Genomic DNA, 15,795 nt, shown 5'->3' with positions numbered 1-15,795 from the left:
AATGGTGGACTAGATGATGAGGGCGCTACTCTGACTTTGACACGTGACAGGAGCGCAGAGTTAACTTTAAACAGCTCTGAACACAACAGCAGACACAAAAATGAGCTGCATGGTCACAACAAAGAGACTAAAGAAAGAAAAGAGAACGAGGAGGCGGCAGCTGTGAATTCTTGCAGTGTGGACACTCTGGGAGCTGATGAGAAAAGAGCGATGAATGTTCGAGGGGATCCGGAAAGAGAGACTCGAGTGGAAAAACAGAGAGATGACGAGAAGATGAAGACAGATCAATATGTGTATGAAGGGAGTCACAGGTCTATGAGGAAAATTTCCCTCAGTAATGATGAGAGCAGTGGAGATGAGAGTGATGGCCAAGAAAACACCTCAGGGAATAATCCGCCTTGTAAACAGGTTGTCGGTAACTCTAAATACATAACACATGAGCAAAGTGGTGTGAAAGAAGTGGATCAGAACAGTGATCCTAAAGTTAGTCTAAACAGCGATCTGAGGCAAGAAATGAGCGGAGAGGTGACGAAAGAAACAGCAGAGGATGAAAAGGCTGAAGCAGAATGTGATCCAAAGGTCAGTGATCTGGACTCTCTGGTAGTTTATTTGGGCAAATTTAGTCTGAAAGACTCAGCAGATCCACAGGAAGGCTGTGAGGGAAACATGGCTGGAAAAGTGGAAAACAGTGCCGAGACACAGAGTTTATCTGAGTCAAACGACGGGAAAAAGGAAGAAGTCGCACTTAATACACAAATAAAAGAAGCTGATAGTGTTCAATCATTAAATAATAAGGGGAGAAGAAAAAAGGGACAAAATAAAAGAAGAGGAAAAGTGGTCCTCTGCTTCGGTTCCTCCTGACACTGAATCAGAAACAGTCATCAGAGACGGAATGAGAGGAAGAAAAACTTTGACCACAATAACACATGTAACTGTTCAAGATTATTGTGTTGTCTTAATTATTCACTTTGCAGTTGCATTAGCAAATTAGAGCTAAAGTTTCAATTACTGTCAAATCACTTGTTTTTATGATGCCCATCCATCAATTTTCTATACTTGCTTAATCCAACTCCTCACGGGGGCCCGGAGCCTATCCCAGCTGTCAGGGCACCCTGGACATGTCCATCACAGATACAGACAAGACAGACGAGACAGTTTGTATTAACATTTGATTCTATGTCCTTGTGATGGCCAAACCCATGGCCACACTCTAAAGTCAGTAACTCTCCTATGTATTCTTTCACACATAACTTTAGTTCCAATAAAATGTTTATTGGTTGGGTTAAATATACATTTGTTCTATTTGGAAAGCATGCACATTTAGTTTACTTATCTATCTTTTCTCAACCTGTGGTTTCTGTTTGTTTAATTCGGTTTCTTTTACCGGTATTTACCTGCTGTTCCCTGGGAGTTGCCTGACAAGATGCTGGCCAGAGCTGAGCATACAAACACTAATTGGACTGATTCAACTGATTGGACTGTACCACCAGTTCCTGCTGGAGGGGGAGGAGACTTTGAGTTCTTTAGTTTAAATAAGTTTTCCCATTTAAGTGATTTTGTATTTAAAGTGTTAGACTTTTGCTTTTATTTTTTGGGTGGTTAGTTTATTTACACATTTGGCTGTAAGGTGGTATTTGTTGTAGTTGGTGATTGTATTCTGTTTAGTTACCCCTAGTGTGTGTGTTACTGGTCTGATCAGCCAGCATATATACCCTTGTGTGTCATTTCTTTTTTTAGGTCAGTTATGTTTGTTTGTGCAGATAGTTTGTTCACATTTTTGCCTGAGTTCAGTTTAGTTTCTTTGACCTTTTTTATGAGCTCAGTATTTTTGGAATTTGATTTTTGGGCTACATAAAAAACCCTTATTTTCTAATAATTTTCTGTGTCTCCTCTTGGCTCAACGTGGTCCCCCACAGTCCTCTAATGAGCCGTTGTTCTTTCATGAGCCAGTATTTTAGTACAATAATTATAAAACTGTAAATCCACAACCCTGTGTCCATGCATTTGTACGAAGAACACCATAAGTTCTGATTTTAAGAAGGTTATTTAGTTTTTTTAAAAAAAGTTAACAATGATTTAAATTTTAAAGTAGGTATGTGATGTGACAGTCATTTGAAGGGTCTATTATTTCTGAATTCAAACCGGAGACATCAGACTTTAGCTCACAATATGAATGATCTAAAAGAATCTTCACTTTCTTGGCGAGTTTATAATATAATCAGCATTATGCTTCAGGAAAGGTCTGCTGGCACAAACACTGAAGCTTTCAGTCTTTCATTGAATCCTGTGAGGAGATCTGATGTTTGAAATTGTTCACAGATGTGAAAACATTATAAATTGGAATTCAGGAGCAATGTCTCAAACCTTTCTCTAAAGTAACTTATCACAAGAGCAGTTTGTGCATAGTTCACTGGGTTTGATTATTTACGGATGCCCTTTGAGGTTAAAGTATTGACAACTGATTGTTGAAACTTGAATTATTAAATTACTCTGCCTTCTGCATGATTCTCAGTCATTTCTTCATTTTTGTTTTAGTGAATTAAACCCAAGTAAAACAGAATATTCATATTTAACAATATAAATCCCTCTGAAACTTCATAAGAAAAGGTTAAGATGTATTAATGATTACAGTAGACCAAGCCCTGAAAAAATTTAAGCAAAGTCTTGATTTTATTGTCTGAGCTGAGTCATTTAAGCAGTGCACTGATAGCTGAGTTTCGTTTCCAACATTTGTTACACATTTACAGGAATACAGATGGGTGTGGCTGTTTCCAACAAACTTTCGGTTCTGATGATGGACTCAGAAAAACTTTATGACTGAACTTAATGTATATTTGTATTTTTGGATTAAAAAACTTGCTCCATAACAACCATCCCGCTTCCATAATTGAACATATTAGTGTTTCATGAACGAGGACACAATGGTGTTGGTATACTTGACTATTCATGTTGTAAACAAGAGACCGCAAGTTACAGTGGGTAATCATACACCAGGAGAACCACAAATGCAGTACCACATAACAAAGACAGATGGCAGCAGCACCACATAAACAAAGGCAGGTGGCACTGTACATATTTCCATTGTAGCACAATATTTATTCCCACACACTCAGTATGTGCCCCTTTAAGTTTGAGGATTTCTGTTGATGGATGGTGAGCAAAAGTAAAATCAAATGTAATTTCGTTCACGAAAAGCAAAACGTGTCTTTAATAAAATATAAGGCGTCAAAATTCTATTGGCTCGCACATTATGATGCCTATTGTTTCCGACAGACGTTGAATGCAGCATAACAGCGGCTGTGACATGAAATGAAAAAGAAAGTATCCCGAAGTGTTTGGAGGCAGATGAGCTGCGTACGTGTGCGGGCAGTTATTCACAGAGTCTGTAAGTGACTCTTTCATTTGGAGCTAAGGTCCCACAGATGTCCTCTTTCTGTCCTGCAGCTCTGTTTGTCTCATGATCCAACAAATCATTTCCCAGGACAGAATGTGGCTGAAGATTTCAACTTGAACGGAATCAAAATGTATCAGTCTTCAGGTAAGATATAAGTGCTGTTAGCTCAGTTTATCAAACGCAGAATCTTTTTTAAAGACAATCCTTTAATTGACATGAATAATTGATGATTGCCTCCTTAAAGCCACCATGAACCATGGGTTATACACTCAAAGAGCGCCGACACATTTAAACTGCGTGCTGCAGGTTTTATTCCGGACCGAAGGCTTTAGAGAAGCTGTAGAAAGGTTTGTTGTAAAGCTTTCACATTATAATGTTCTATCAGCTCAAATAGAGATCACTGTGAGCTTCTGTGTTCTCATGTCAGACTGTATTTACTTTTATAGGCACAGCTGCGGCCATCAGTCCTTTGATAATCATCTCAAGACCTTCTTTGACAACTTGAAGAGAGAGAAATTTGAGACCTGTGATATCATAAAGAAGCTCGGCATCAAATCAGGTACAATAAACACTATAAAAAGGGCACTATGTCAGGTAGGGTGTGGGGAAGGTTAAGGTAGGACACAGAACTTTCAAAAGAAAACTTGGTTTATTTCATACAACAAAAAAATCAAACAGAAGGCGCAGCTAAGCCGGATTCAAAAAACTAACTGTGACAAAATAAACAATGAACTTGGCATGGAATAGGATAAATAAATACTTAGTTTGGCAGGAAATAACAGGTATCATGGGAGGTAAGGTAGGTCAGGTAAGTATGGCAAACAAGGCAAAGATCAGCAAAGAGACAGGGGAGACTGGAGACTAAATAGAGGGCTGGGAGTGATTGTGAATGAGTGCAGCTGATGGGGAAAACACAGGTGAAGTGAGTGAGGCTAATGAACAAGCATGGGAAGTGAGGGGAAAAACAATGGCAAGACTAAAACTCAAAACCAAGACATGAACTGAAAACCAAAACGTAACCTAAAACATCAAACTTAAAACATGAGTCCCGTGGCGTGACACTAATGCATACTGATGACTCGTGATGATTTAATGCATGGATTTCCTTGGAATCCAGAACTTGCAGACATTCTCTATTTGAACTTGTCAGCATCTTCCTCTCCAGCAGGAACACACACTAAACTGGAAGCTAATCACAGAATCCTACATTTAGAAAAGCAGGAAGCATGTCAGTGAATAAGTTTTGCTGGATGGAGTTCCTGAGAAAATAACCTTTAAAGGTGTTTTTGCAGTCACTCATTTAATGGGGAGAACAGTGAGCTTGTGTCCGGTTCTGAATAAATGAAAACCAGATTCACGACATTCAACTACAATGAAGTTAATATTTCCTCCTCCTCATTTTTAGCTCCTCAATGGGATGAAGTGAGTGATGCTGCTCAGTGTTTTGAGGACATCCTGAGAAATGTGAGCACTCCTGGGGCATCACAGGTATGTTCATATCAAATCTAACAGATTTCTAAGTTAAATGAGAGCATCATGCTAACAGGCTTATTGGTTTCTTTCTTAAGCTGTTTCAGGGACAGCTGATACACAAGAGAAAATGCTCCAAATGTGGCTCTGTGACAAGAACTGATGATCCATTTTGGAGTCTACCTCTTGAACTGGTGGAATCCGACAGAGACTACAAAGTGGTAAGATACCTGACAATACATCACATTACATTCATCTATCTATCTATCTATCTATCTATCTATCTATCTATCTATCTATCTATCTATCCATCCATCCATCCATCCATCCATCCATCCATCCATCCATCTATCCATCTATCCATCTATCTATCTATCTATCTATCTATCTATCTATCTATAAATTGTCCCTAGAAGTCATGAAGGGATGTACATATATATATATATATATACACACACACACACAAGGGCTGTCAAAATTAATTAATTTATTAATTGTAAATATAGGCCTATACACACACACATATATCCGTTAACGCGTTTATACTTGTGCACGTTAATCTTGCCTGAAAAGCTAATTTTGCGTTTAAACGTTAAATTTCAGTTAAATTGCTTTAAATTAATTTGACTGAAATGGAGACTCGTCAGACCAGGCAGCGTTTTTCCAACCTTCTGTTGCCCAGTTCTGGTGAGCCTGAGTGAATTGTAGCCTCAGTTTCCTGTTGTTAGCTGACAGGAGCAGCACCCGGTGTGGTCTCCTGCTGAGATCCTGAGATAAAGAGTCCCGAACAGTGAGTGTGAGCGTGCTTGTGTATCTCGTTTGTCTCTATGTGGCCAGGGAAAAGTAACTAAATGTGTTTTTCAGGTGGATGGTGTTGCTGAGTATTTCAGAGAGTCATATGTCAGAGGGCCAAACCAGCTGTTCTGTGATTGTTGTGCTGCCAAAACCGATGCTACAGTGGTGAGTTCAGACTCATTATATTATTACACATGTTTGTATGAAGTGAACTTGATGATTTCAGAGTGGTAGCATTTAGAGTTCATTAAATTAATGTAAGCAAACAGAAGTTGACTTTTTTTTTTTTACAAAATGTTTGTACCAAGTGTTTGTATCACTACATTACAAAGTAAAACTACATCTGACTTTTCTGTAAACTCTTCTCTGGTGTCCCACAGTAACACACACTAATTCAGACTCTGCAGATGTGCACACAGTCCTGTAGAAAGGACCTTTGATGCTGAAGCTTGGGTTTGGGTTGAGACTCAGGAAATGAGACTGCAGATACAAATAGTTTAAATGAGTTTGTTTTCGAGGGTGTCTGGTCTCCCTGAACCTTAGAGAGGATGAGGAGTTCATCTAGAAGGAGTTCAGAGCAAAGCTGCTGCTCCGCATCAAAAGGAGTCAGCTGAGGTGGTTCAGGCATCTGATGAGGACGTCTCCTGGTAGCTTCTCTTTGGAGGTTTTTCAGCCATGTCCAACTGGGAGGAGATCTGACAGCAGATCATGCTGGAGGGATTAAAGGGATAGTTCGCCTCTTTTGACATGAAGCTGTATGACATTTTAGCTCACTGGTTCATACTCATTCAACAAAACATGCAGTTGGAGGGTGTTTCACTTTACCTAGATCCAAGACAACAATGCAACGTTCAGTTATGTATAGGGCAATGCATCAATGGAACCTACTGCCTCAGAACATTACTCAGTTAAATATTCATGCTTTTAAAATACAAATCAAAAATTATTATATGAATATCAACTTTTTTTTTTCTTCTTTCTTTTCTCCTTTTTTCTTGTGCTGTCTCTGTCTCTTACGTTATTTATGTTTTGTAACCTTTAGCGATAATTTATGAGGAAAACACTTATGTATTGTTTGTGTTATTTCTTTTCTCTTGTATTTTTGTTTTATCCTTTATGTATGTAGTAGGTTGTTAATTGTCAATTGGAAGGACCCTAGGAATATTATCACGTATGTCATGTTTACCGCCACTCTGTGTGGCTGATATTTGTATCTGTAAATGATTAATTGGAAGGACCCCAGGAAGAATAGCTGCTGCTAAAAGCAAAAGCTAATGGTGATCTAATAAAAACAAACAAACAAACAAACATCCCATAGAAGCAATATCATTTATGAACGTTTTCTTACCCCCTGCTGCGTTCTGTGAGCCGAGTTCCAGCCTCGTTTTGGTGTTGATGAAAGTAGTCCGGCTAGTTGGCTGGGGCCACAAAAATAAAGCGTTTTGCTTCTCAAAACAATATGCGTTCAAAAGAGTAATACATTTGCATCACAAAATCATTCTCCAGGAAAAAGTCAGACCTCACAATCGCTTAGTGCTATTTTCTCTCCCTTCGTATCACTGCGTGCTGCCGCCTGCCGTTAGCTGCACCTGTTACGGTGTTTGCTGCTCGGTCTGCACAGCACGCAGTGATACGAAGGGAGAGAAAATAGCACCAAGCGATTGTGAGGTCTGACACAAAGGGAGGAAGTCAGGGCATGAAACGAGAGGGAAAAGGTGAGTACAAAATAAAACAGGAGGTGCTTGAACATAAAACAGTGAACATTACTAAATTTAACATACTTGATGAGACGTAACATGTTGCTGTGACGCTGTATGGACTTTGGGCCTGTGTCCTGACATCTTTAAACAAAGTATTTCTACATTCATCTTTCACATTTTGCAGAGCACTTTGATGTGGGAAGAATGTTCATAGTGTCTGAGTTCCTCATCTCACAGTGATGCTTTTATATCTGCTGTACTTCTTAAATGCTCAAAGTGAATCATACGTAGATCATTTTTCAATATTTGTGTGTTTTCATTAGAAATCTGAAGTGAAGCATCATCCAGAAATGTTGATGCTGCAGCTGAAAAGATTTAAGTTCGACAACATTTACAGAAGATTTGTGAAAATCATACGTTATGTGGAGATTCCCTACATGCTAGAGATGCCACATACAGGAGCTGAGGTACTTTATACTGAATATCTTTTTAATAATTCATTATTGTTTTATTCCTGTTGCTGATTTCTGTAATTTTCTCTTCACTGGTTATCAGAGTGAGATCTATGAGCTGTATGCATTTGTGGAACATGTTGGTACACCGAGTGGTGGACGTTACTCTGTAAAAATCAAGTCTCAGGATGATGGGAAGTGGCACAACTTCAGTGATATCACAGGCACATATGTACGTATTCAGTGCAACTTTAAAAAATGTTTAAAAAAAATCAATGTTAAAGCACAAAATAAATAGTTGTTATGAAACAAATGATCATTCTTTTTATCTGCAGATTTATTTCCAACCATTCCAAGTGGATAACAATGAGAGGTAACTTCTCATATTTCTCTCCATTCACACATTTGCCAGTTCATACATTTTTCATACATTCATTTCATAAGTTCATACATTTCATCATCTGTCTATATGGTCGATCAGAAAAAAAGTGTTTACAAAGGCATGAAAACACAATGTCTGTCCCTGACCTTATTTTCACTCCCAATAGCTCCTGGAATGCTTACCTGCTGTTCTACAGGAAAGGTAAGATGATAAACCTTAAAGACAAGTTAGCTGCTGAGTTTCTGAGTGACTGTATGACCTGGTCTGAGTGGATCATCTGTGTTCTGGTTGATCTCTCTAGCTGCTGCTGCAGAGACTTCTTCCACTTCTGAAGCCTTCAAGAAAGATACCAGAGACAACAATAAGCAGCGTGATCATGATGCAAAGACAACAGGAAACAAGGAAGTTGAGGGAGCAGCAGCAGGGAGTCAGTACAAGATGGACAGAAGGGAAACTGAAGAGAAAAGAGGAGTGGATGTTAGAGGGGATCGAGGTGGAGGAAATAGTTTGGTAAAACAGGGAGTTGAGAAGATCATGACAGGTCAAAAGAGAACAGGAGCTGAAATGCCAGAGGAAAGTAACCTCAGTAATAATCAGACACTGAGAAGTGGAGGAGAGGATGAGGGTGCAGCTAAGACTTTGACTCAGGGAAGCAGTGCAAGGTTGACTTTAAACATCTCCAAAAACATTACCGGACACAGCAATGAGCTACAAGGTCACAATGTAAACACAACAGACAAAAATAATGATCAGAGGGCAGCAGCTGGGAGTCAGGACGATGTGAACAGAGGGAAAACTGAAGAGAAAAGAGGAGTGAATGTTAGAGAGGCTCAAAACAGAGAGACTCGTGATGAAAAACAGAGAGACGAGGAGAAGATGAAGAGAGATCAATGCACAAGTAGAGCTCAAATGCAGAGGATAAGTAACCTCAGTAATGATCAGAGAGGGAGCAGTGGAGCAGACGGTGTGGGTGCTGCAGACACTTTGACTCCAAACATCAGAGCAGGGTCTTCTTCTGAAGCCTCCAAATTCAACACCAGAGACAACAATGAGCAACATGTTCATGATGTTAAGGCTGGCAGAGAAACAACGAAGGGTGAGGAGTCATGAGGAATCCACACACATACATTCATTCTGTCCTGCATCTGTTTTTGTTTCATCATCAAACTTATCAGTTTGTCATTCATCTTTTAAAAACAGCGCTGCAGCTAACATGCATATCTGACACTTACTTCCATCAAGGCAAAAAGTACCACGGGCTGCACAACCAAGGAGCAACATGCTACCTGAACAGCGTGCTGCAGGTGCTGTTCATGACCAAAGACTTCAGAGAAGCTGTGGAAAGGTTTGCTGTAAAACTCAGGCTCAGTAAAATGTTTCATTGAACCAAACAGAGATAACTGTTCACTTCTGTGTTTCTCACGTCTGATTGTGTTTCATTTCCATAGCAACCGCTGTGACGATCAGTCTCTTGATAAACAACTTAAAACTCTCTTTGAGGACTTGAAGGAACGTCCAGCTGAAACTAACAACATCACAAAGAAGCTGGGCATCACCAGAGGTACAAGACATTCACCGCACTCTGAAGGACCGAGTTGATGGAAAAATACTTAAAGCCATTCATATCAAATATAGAAACAGATGTGAAATTTCCTTTAAGTTACAGTGAGTTGTGCTAGTTTTCTGGATAAATGAAAACCAGCTTCAAGGATATTAAACTACAGATAAAGTTCATATTTCATTCTTCTCATTTTTTTCCTCTCAAGTGTATGAACAGAGAGATGCTGCTGAGTGTTTTGAGAACATCCTGAGAAATGTGAGCACTCCTGGGGCATCACAGGTATAGACTTCACATTAAATCTAACAGATCTGTTAGCATAATGAGAGCATCATGCTAACAGGCTCTGTGTTGTTGTTATTCAGCTGTTTCAGGGACAGCTGACACACAAGAGCAGATGCTCTACATGTGGCACTGAGACGAGCACTGATGATCCATTTTGGAGTCTACCTCTTGAACTGGTGGGATCCGACAGAGACTACAAAGTGGTAAGATACCTGACATTACATTCACCCAGGGCAGGTTATCCATCCATCACTGCAGTCGATCATCTTCAGTAAATTAGATCATTGACAGGATATACTGATGAGACTGTACATAACATACATTGCTCAGTGAGGTCATCATATCCAGATAACTATTGGTTCAGTCACAGTTACATAAAACATCACTGACATTAGTTCCTGAAATCTGTCAAATTGTGAAAGTATTAATGTTTCATTGAGAAATGCAGTTTGTTTTGATCTGAGAAAATAACCAGATTTTTTTAAATATTCTAACAAATTTCAGGGAAAAGTAACTAATGTGTTTTTCAGGTGGATGGTGTTGCTGATTTCTTCAGTGAGGCGGATGTCAGTGGGTCAAACCAGCTGTTCTGTGATCGTTGTGACGCCAAATCTGATGCTACGATGGTAATTTGATGATTTTACTGTGATGTAAAAACAGAAGTTGAGTCTATTCCAGGATGAATATATTGTCACATTATATTATTGTGTAACTGTCTCTGTTATGCTGCAGAAAAGCAAATATGACATTTCTACAAAGTCTTCTCTGTTGTCCCACAGTAACATTTGCACTGATCATTGTGATGAGACTGGCCAGCTGCTGCTTTCTGCTTCTGTTGCCATAGAAATAGTGGCACTAAAACAGGCTGATATCATCACTTTGTGTTCACATGTAATTATAAAACTGTATCGCTCAGTTATTATTCAGAAACAGAAGTTTTTCCAACTCTGCTCCTCAAACTGTGTGTCAAACACTGAGGAAGGGGACACGATTTTTTTCACCAGAAGCTTTCTTTTTATTTAATGGCCGACAGTTAATGATAATTATATTACTATTATTATTAGCTTTATTTATATATGTGTTTGCATTCAGTTAATGAACAGCTCAGCAACAATCACTACAACAGGAGTGATATCGCTTTCCTTTTTGTTGAAGATATTCTGTCCTTTTTCACCTGCTCGTTTGCTTCCTGTCTGTGTTTCATCAGTTCATTGCCTTTAATCAATTTAAACTTTAAACCTTTTTTCCACTGTTAGGTCTGTTATGGTCCGATTAAGATGTGTTTGTTCATCTAGATGACCAGAAATGATTCAACCCCCACTGCATCCATTACCCTGCATATAGTTTAATGTCCACTGAACGTATTATTCGCCTAAAGAGAGCTACAAACTGTCATGTTTTAATTCAGTGTTTGTGTGTTTCCATTAGAAATTTGAAATAAAGCATCAACCAGAAGTTTTGATGCTGATGTTGAAGAGATTCAAGTTTGACTACAGTTACATGAACTATGTGAATATGAATCACAGTGTGAGGATTCCCTGCAAACTACAGATACCACCAAGTGGAGCTCAGGTACACTACAGTGAATATCTTTTTAAAAATGTTGGATCGTCTTATTCCTGTTGCTGATTACTTTATCTTTTCTTCACTGATTATCAGAGTCAGACATATGAGCTGTATGCATTTGTGGAACATGCTGGTGAACTGAAATGTGGACGTTACGCAGTAACAATCAAGTCCCAGGATGATGAGAAGTGGTACCACTTCAATGACAGTGAAGTCAGATTGGTAAGTTATTGTTAATGTTTAATGCACAAAAAAAATCACAAAAAATACATTCATCATTAAACACTTTTTCTGTTCTTGTTGTACAGCTTAGTTACCAACCATTCCAATTGAATTTCACTGAGAGGTAACTTCTCATCTTTCTCTCCATTCACACATTTGCTGAATAAGACAATGAGCTCACCTTATTTTCTCTCCCATCAGGTCCTGGGATGCTTACCTGCTGTTCTACAGGAAAGGTAAGATGATAAACCTTAAAGACAAGTTAGCTGCTGAGTTTCTGAGTGACTGTATGACCTGGTCTGAGTGGATCATCTGTGTTCTGGTTGATCTCTCTAGCTGCTGCTGCAGAGACTTCTTCCACTTCTGAAGCCTTCAAGAAAGATACCAGAGACAAAAATAAGCAGCGTGATCATGATGCAAAGACAACAGGAAACAAGGAAGTTAAGGGAGCAGCAGCAGGGCGTCAGTACAAGATGGACAGAAGGGAAACTAAAGAGAAAAGAGGAGTGGATGTTAGAGGGGATCGAGGTGGAGGAAATAGTTTGGCAAAACAGGGAGTTGAGAAGATCATGACAGATCAAAAGAGAACAGGAGCTGAAATGCCAGAGAAAAGTAACCTCAGTAATAATCAGACACTGAGAAGTGGAGGAGAGGATGAGGGTGCAACTAAGACTTTGACTCAGGGAAGCAGTGCAAGGTTCACTTCAGCCATCTCCAAAAACATTACCGGACACAGCAATGAGCTACATGGTCACAATGTTAACAAAACAGACAAAAATAATGATCAGAGGGCAGCAGCTGGGAGTCAGGACGATGTAAACAGAGGGAAAACTGAAGAGAAAAGAGGAGTGAATGTTAGAGAGGCTCAAAACAGAGAGACTCGTGATGAAAAACAGAGAGACGAGGAGAAGATGAAGAGAGATCAAAAGAGGGAAGGAACTCAAATGAAGAGGATAAGTGACCTCAGTAATGATCAGAGAGGGAGCAGTGGAGGAGACGGTGTGGGTGCTGCAGACACTTTGACTCCAAACATCAGAGCAGGGTCTTCTTCTGAAGCCTCCAAATTCAACACCAGAGACAACAATGAGCAACATGTTCATGATGTTAAGGCTGGCAGAGAAACAACGAAGGGTGAGGAGTCATGAGGAATCCACACACATACATTCATTCTGTCCTGCATCTGTTTTTGTTTCATCATCAAACTTATCAGTTTGTAGTAAATCTGGAGCAGGTGCTTCCTCCTTGGACCCAAGAAAAACGTCTCAACATGATCACCACTCTGGTAAGATATACATCCTTTTGGCTCAGTTTGTCATTCATCTTTTAAAAACAGCGCTGCAGCTAACATGCATATCTGACACTTACTTCCATCAAGGCAAAAAGTACCACGGGCTGCACAACCAAGGAGCAACGTGCCACCTGAACAGCGTGCTGCAGGTGCTGTTCATGACCAAAGACTTCAGAGAAGCTGTGGAAAGGTTTGCTGTAAAACTCAGGCTCAGTAAAACGTTTCATTGAACCAAACAGAGATAACTGTTCACTTCTGTGTTTCTCACGTCTGATTGTGTTTCATTTCCATAGCAACCGCTGTGACGATCAGTCTCTTGATAAACATCTTAAAACTCTCTTTGAGGACTTGAAGGAACGTCCAGCTGAAACTAACAACATCACAAAGAAGCTGGGCATCACCAGAGGTATAAGACATTCACCTCACTCTGAAGGACTGAGATGATGGAAAAATACTTAAAGCCATTCATATCAAATATAGAAACAGATGTGAAATTTCCTTTAAGTTACAGTGAGTTGTGCTAGTTTTCTGGATAAATGAAAACTAGATTCAAGTATATTAAACTACAGATAAAGTTCATATTTTTTCCTCTCAAGTGTATGAACAGAGAGATGCTGCTGAGTGTTTTGAGGACATCCTGAGAAATGTGAGCACTCCTGGGGCATCAAAGGTATAGACCTCACATTAAATCTAACAGATCTGTTAGCATAATGATAGCATCATGCTAACAGGCTCTGTGTTGTTGTTATTCAGCTGTTTCAGGGACAGCTGACACACAAGAGCAAATGCTCTAAATGTGGCACTGAGACGAGCACTGATGATCCATTTTGGAGTCTACCTCTTGAACTGGTGGGATCCGACAGAGACTACAAAGTGGTAAGATATCTGACTTTACATTCACCCAGGGCAGGTTATCCATCCATCACTGCAGTCGATCATCTTCAGTAAATTAGATCATTGACAGGATATACTGATGAGACTGAACATAACATACATTGCTCAGTGAGGTCATCATATCCAGATAACTATTGGTTCAGTCACAGTTACATAAAACATCACTGACATTAGTTCCTGAAATCTGTCAAATTGTGTTTAATGTTTCATTGAGAAATGCAGTTTGTTTTGATCTGAGAAAATAACCAGATTTTTTTAAATCTTCTAACAAATTTCAGGGAAAAGTAACTAAATGTGTTTTTTAGGTGGATGGTGTTGCTGATTTCTTCAGTGAGGCGGATGTCAGTGGGTCAAACCAGCTGTTCTGTGATCGTTGTGACGCCAAATCTGATGCTACGATGGTAATTTGATGATTTTACTGTGATGTAAAAACAGAAGTTGAGTCTATTCCAGGATGAATATATTGTCACATTATATTATTGTGTAACTGTCTCTGTTATGCTGCAGAAAAGCAAATATGACATTTCTACAAAGTCTTCTCTGTTGTCCCACAGTAACATTTGCACTGATCATTGTGATGAGACTGGCCAGCTGCTGCTTTCTGCTTCTGTTGCCATAGAAATAGTGGCACTAAAACAGGCTGATATCATCACTTTGTGTTCACATGTAATTATAAAACTGTATCGCTCAGTTATTATTCAGAAACTGAAGTTTTTCCAACAATGCTCCTCAAACTGTGTGTCAAACACTGAGGAAGGGACACGATTTTTTTCACCAGAAGCTTTCTTTTTATTTAATGGCCGACAGTTAATGATGATTATATTACTATTATTATTAGCTTTATTTATATATGTGTTTGCATTCAGTTAATGAACAGCTCAGCAACAATCACTACAACAGGAGTGATATCGCTTTCCTTTTTGTTGAAGATATTCTGTCCTTTTTCACCTGCTCGTTTGCTTCCTGTCTGTGTTTCATCAGTTCATTGCCTTTAATCATTTTAAACTTTAAACCTTTTTTCCACTGTTAGGTCTGTTATGGTCCGATTAAGATGTGTTTGTTCATCTAGATGACCAGAAATGATTCAACCCCCACTGCATCCATTACCCTGCATATAGTTTAATGTCCACTGAACGTATTACTCGCCTGAAGAGAGCTACAAACTGTCATGTTTTAATTCAGTGTTTGTGTGTTTCCATTAGAAATTTGAAATAAAGCATCAACCAGAAGTTTTGATGCTGATGTTGAAGAGATTCAAGTTTGACTACGGTTACATGAACTATGTGAAGATGAATCACAGTGTGAGGATTCCCTGCAAACTACAGATACCACCAAGTGGAGCTCAGGTACACTACAATGAATATCTTTTTAAAAATGTTGGATCGTCTTATTCCTGTTGCTGATTACTTTATCTTTTCTTCACTGATTATCAGAGTCAGACATATGAGCTGTATGCATTTGTGGAACATGCTGGTGTACTGAAATATGGACGTTACACAGTAACAATCAGGTCCCAGGATGATGAGAAGTGGTACCACTTCAATGACAGTGGAGTCAGATTGGTAAGTTATTGTTAATGCACAAAAGATCACAAAAAATACATTCATCATTAAACACTTTTTCTGTTCTTGTTGTACAGCTTAGTTTCCAACCATTCCAATTGAATTTCACTGAGAGGTAACTTCTCATCTTTCTCTCCATTCACACATTTGCTGAATAAGACAATGAGCTCACCTTATTTTCACTCCCATCAGGTCCCGGGATGCTTACCTGCTGTTCTACAGGAAAG

At 39.2% G+C, this 15,795-nt stretch overlaps 2 protein-coding genes across 2 annotated transcripts; both read left to right on the top strand.

Moving 5' to 3' along the window:
• Window positions 1–3,332: 3,332 nt before the first annotated feature.
• On the top strand, window positions 3,333–5,641 carry LOC142369418 (ubiquitin carboxyl-terminal hydrolase 47-like). The gene is made up of 6 exons (XM_075451782.1): window positions 3,333–3,538; window positions 3,639–3,741; window positions 3,841–3,953; window positions 4,800–4,882; window positions 4,963–5,085; window positions 5,600–5,641. The coding sequence occupies exons 1-6, from the start codon at window positions 3,523–3,525 to the stop codon at window positions 5,639–5,641; spliced, it is 480 nt and encodes a 159-aa protein (XP_075307897.1). The 5' UTR covers window positions 3,333–3,522.
• Window positions 5,642–9,440: 3,799 nt separating this feature from the next.
• On the top strand, window positions 9,441–15,583 carry LOC142368664 (uncharacterized). Its single transcript, XM_075450867.1, has 18 exons — window positions 9,441–9,538; window positions 9,642–9,754; window positions 9,960–10,033; window positions 10,117–10,239; window positions 10,567–10,662; window positions 11,465–11,608; window positions 11,696–11,824; window positions 11,911–11,948; window positions 12,026–12,060; window positions 12,161–12,955; window positions 13,035–13,106; window positions 13,200–13,302; window positions 13,406–13,518; window positions 13,709–13,782; window positions 13,866–13,988; window positions 14,312–14,407; window positions 15,209–15,352; window positions 15,440–15,583. The coding sequence occupies exons 1-18, from the start codon at window positions 9,507–9,509 to the stop codon at window positions 15,581–15,583; spliced, it is 2,448 nt and encodes an 815-aa protein (XP_075306982.1). The 5' UTR covers window positions 9,441–9,506.
• Window positions 15,584–15,795: the final 212 nt, after the last annotated feature.

The sequence above is a fragment of the Odontesthes bonariensis genome, chromosome 19 (genome assembly GCF_027942865.1).
Source record: "Odontesthes bonariensis isolate fOdoBon6 chromosome 19, fOdoBon6.hap1, whole genome shotgun sequence".
Lineage (NCBI taxonomy): Eukaryota > Metazoa > Chordata > Actinopteri > Atheriniformes > Atherinopsidae > Odontesthes > Odontesthes bonariensis.
The sequence above is the reverse complement of the archived record's forward strand: the minus strand, read 5'-3'. Positions and strand labels throughout refer to the sequence as shown.

Excerpts from the sequence above, each read along its gene's own strand:
- LOC142369418 (XM_075451782.1), top strand. Across the intron at positions 3,954-4,799 it reads GAAGCTCGGCATCAAATCAG|CTCCTCAATGGGATGAAGTG; the intron begins GTACAATAAACA and ends CCTCATTTTTAG. Across the intron at positions 5,086-5,599 it reads CCGACAGAGACTACAAAGTG|GAGCAGCACCCGGTGTGGTC; the intron begins GTAAGATACCTG and ends GTTAGCTGACAG.
- LOC142368664 (XM_075450867.1), top strand. The coding sequence starts at position 9,507 with ATGACCAAAGACTTCAGAGAAGCTGTGGAAAG. Across the intron at positions 9,755-9,959 it reads GAAGCTGGGCATCACCAGAG|TGTATGAACAGAGAGATGCT; the intron begins GTACAAGACATT and ends TTTCCTCTCAAG. Across the intron at positions 11,825-11,910 it reads ATGACAGTGAAGTCAGATTG|CTTAGTTACCAACCATTCCA; the intron begins GTAAGTTATTGT and ends CTTGTTGTACAG.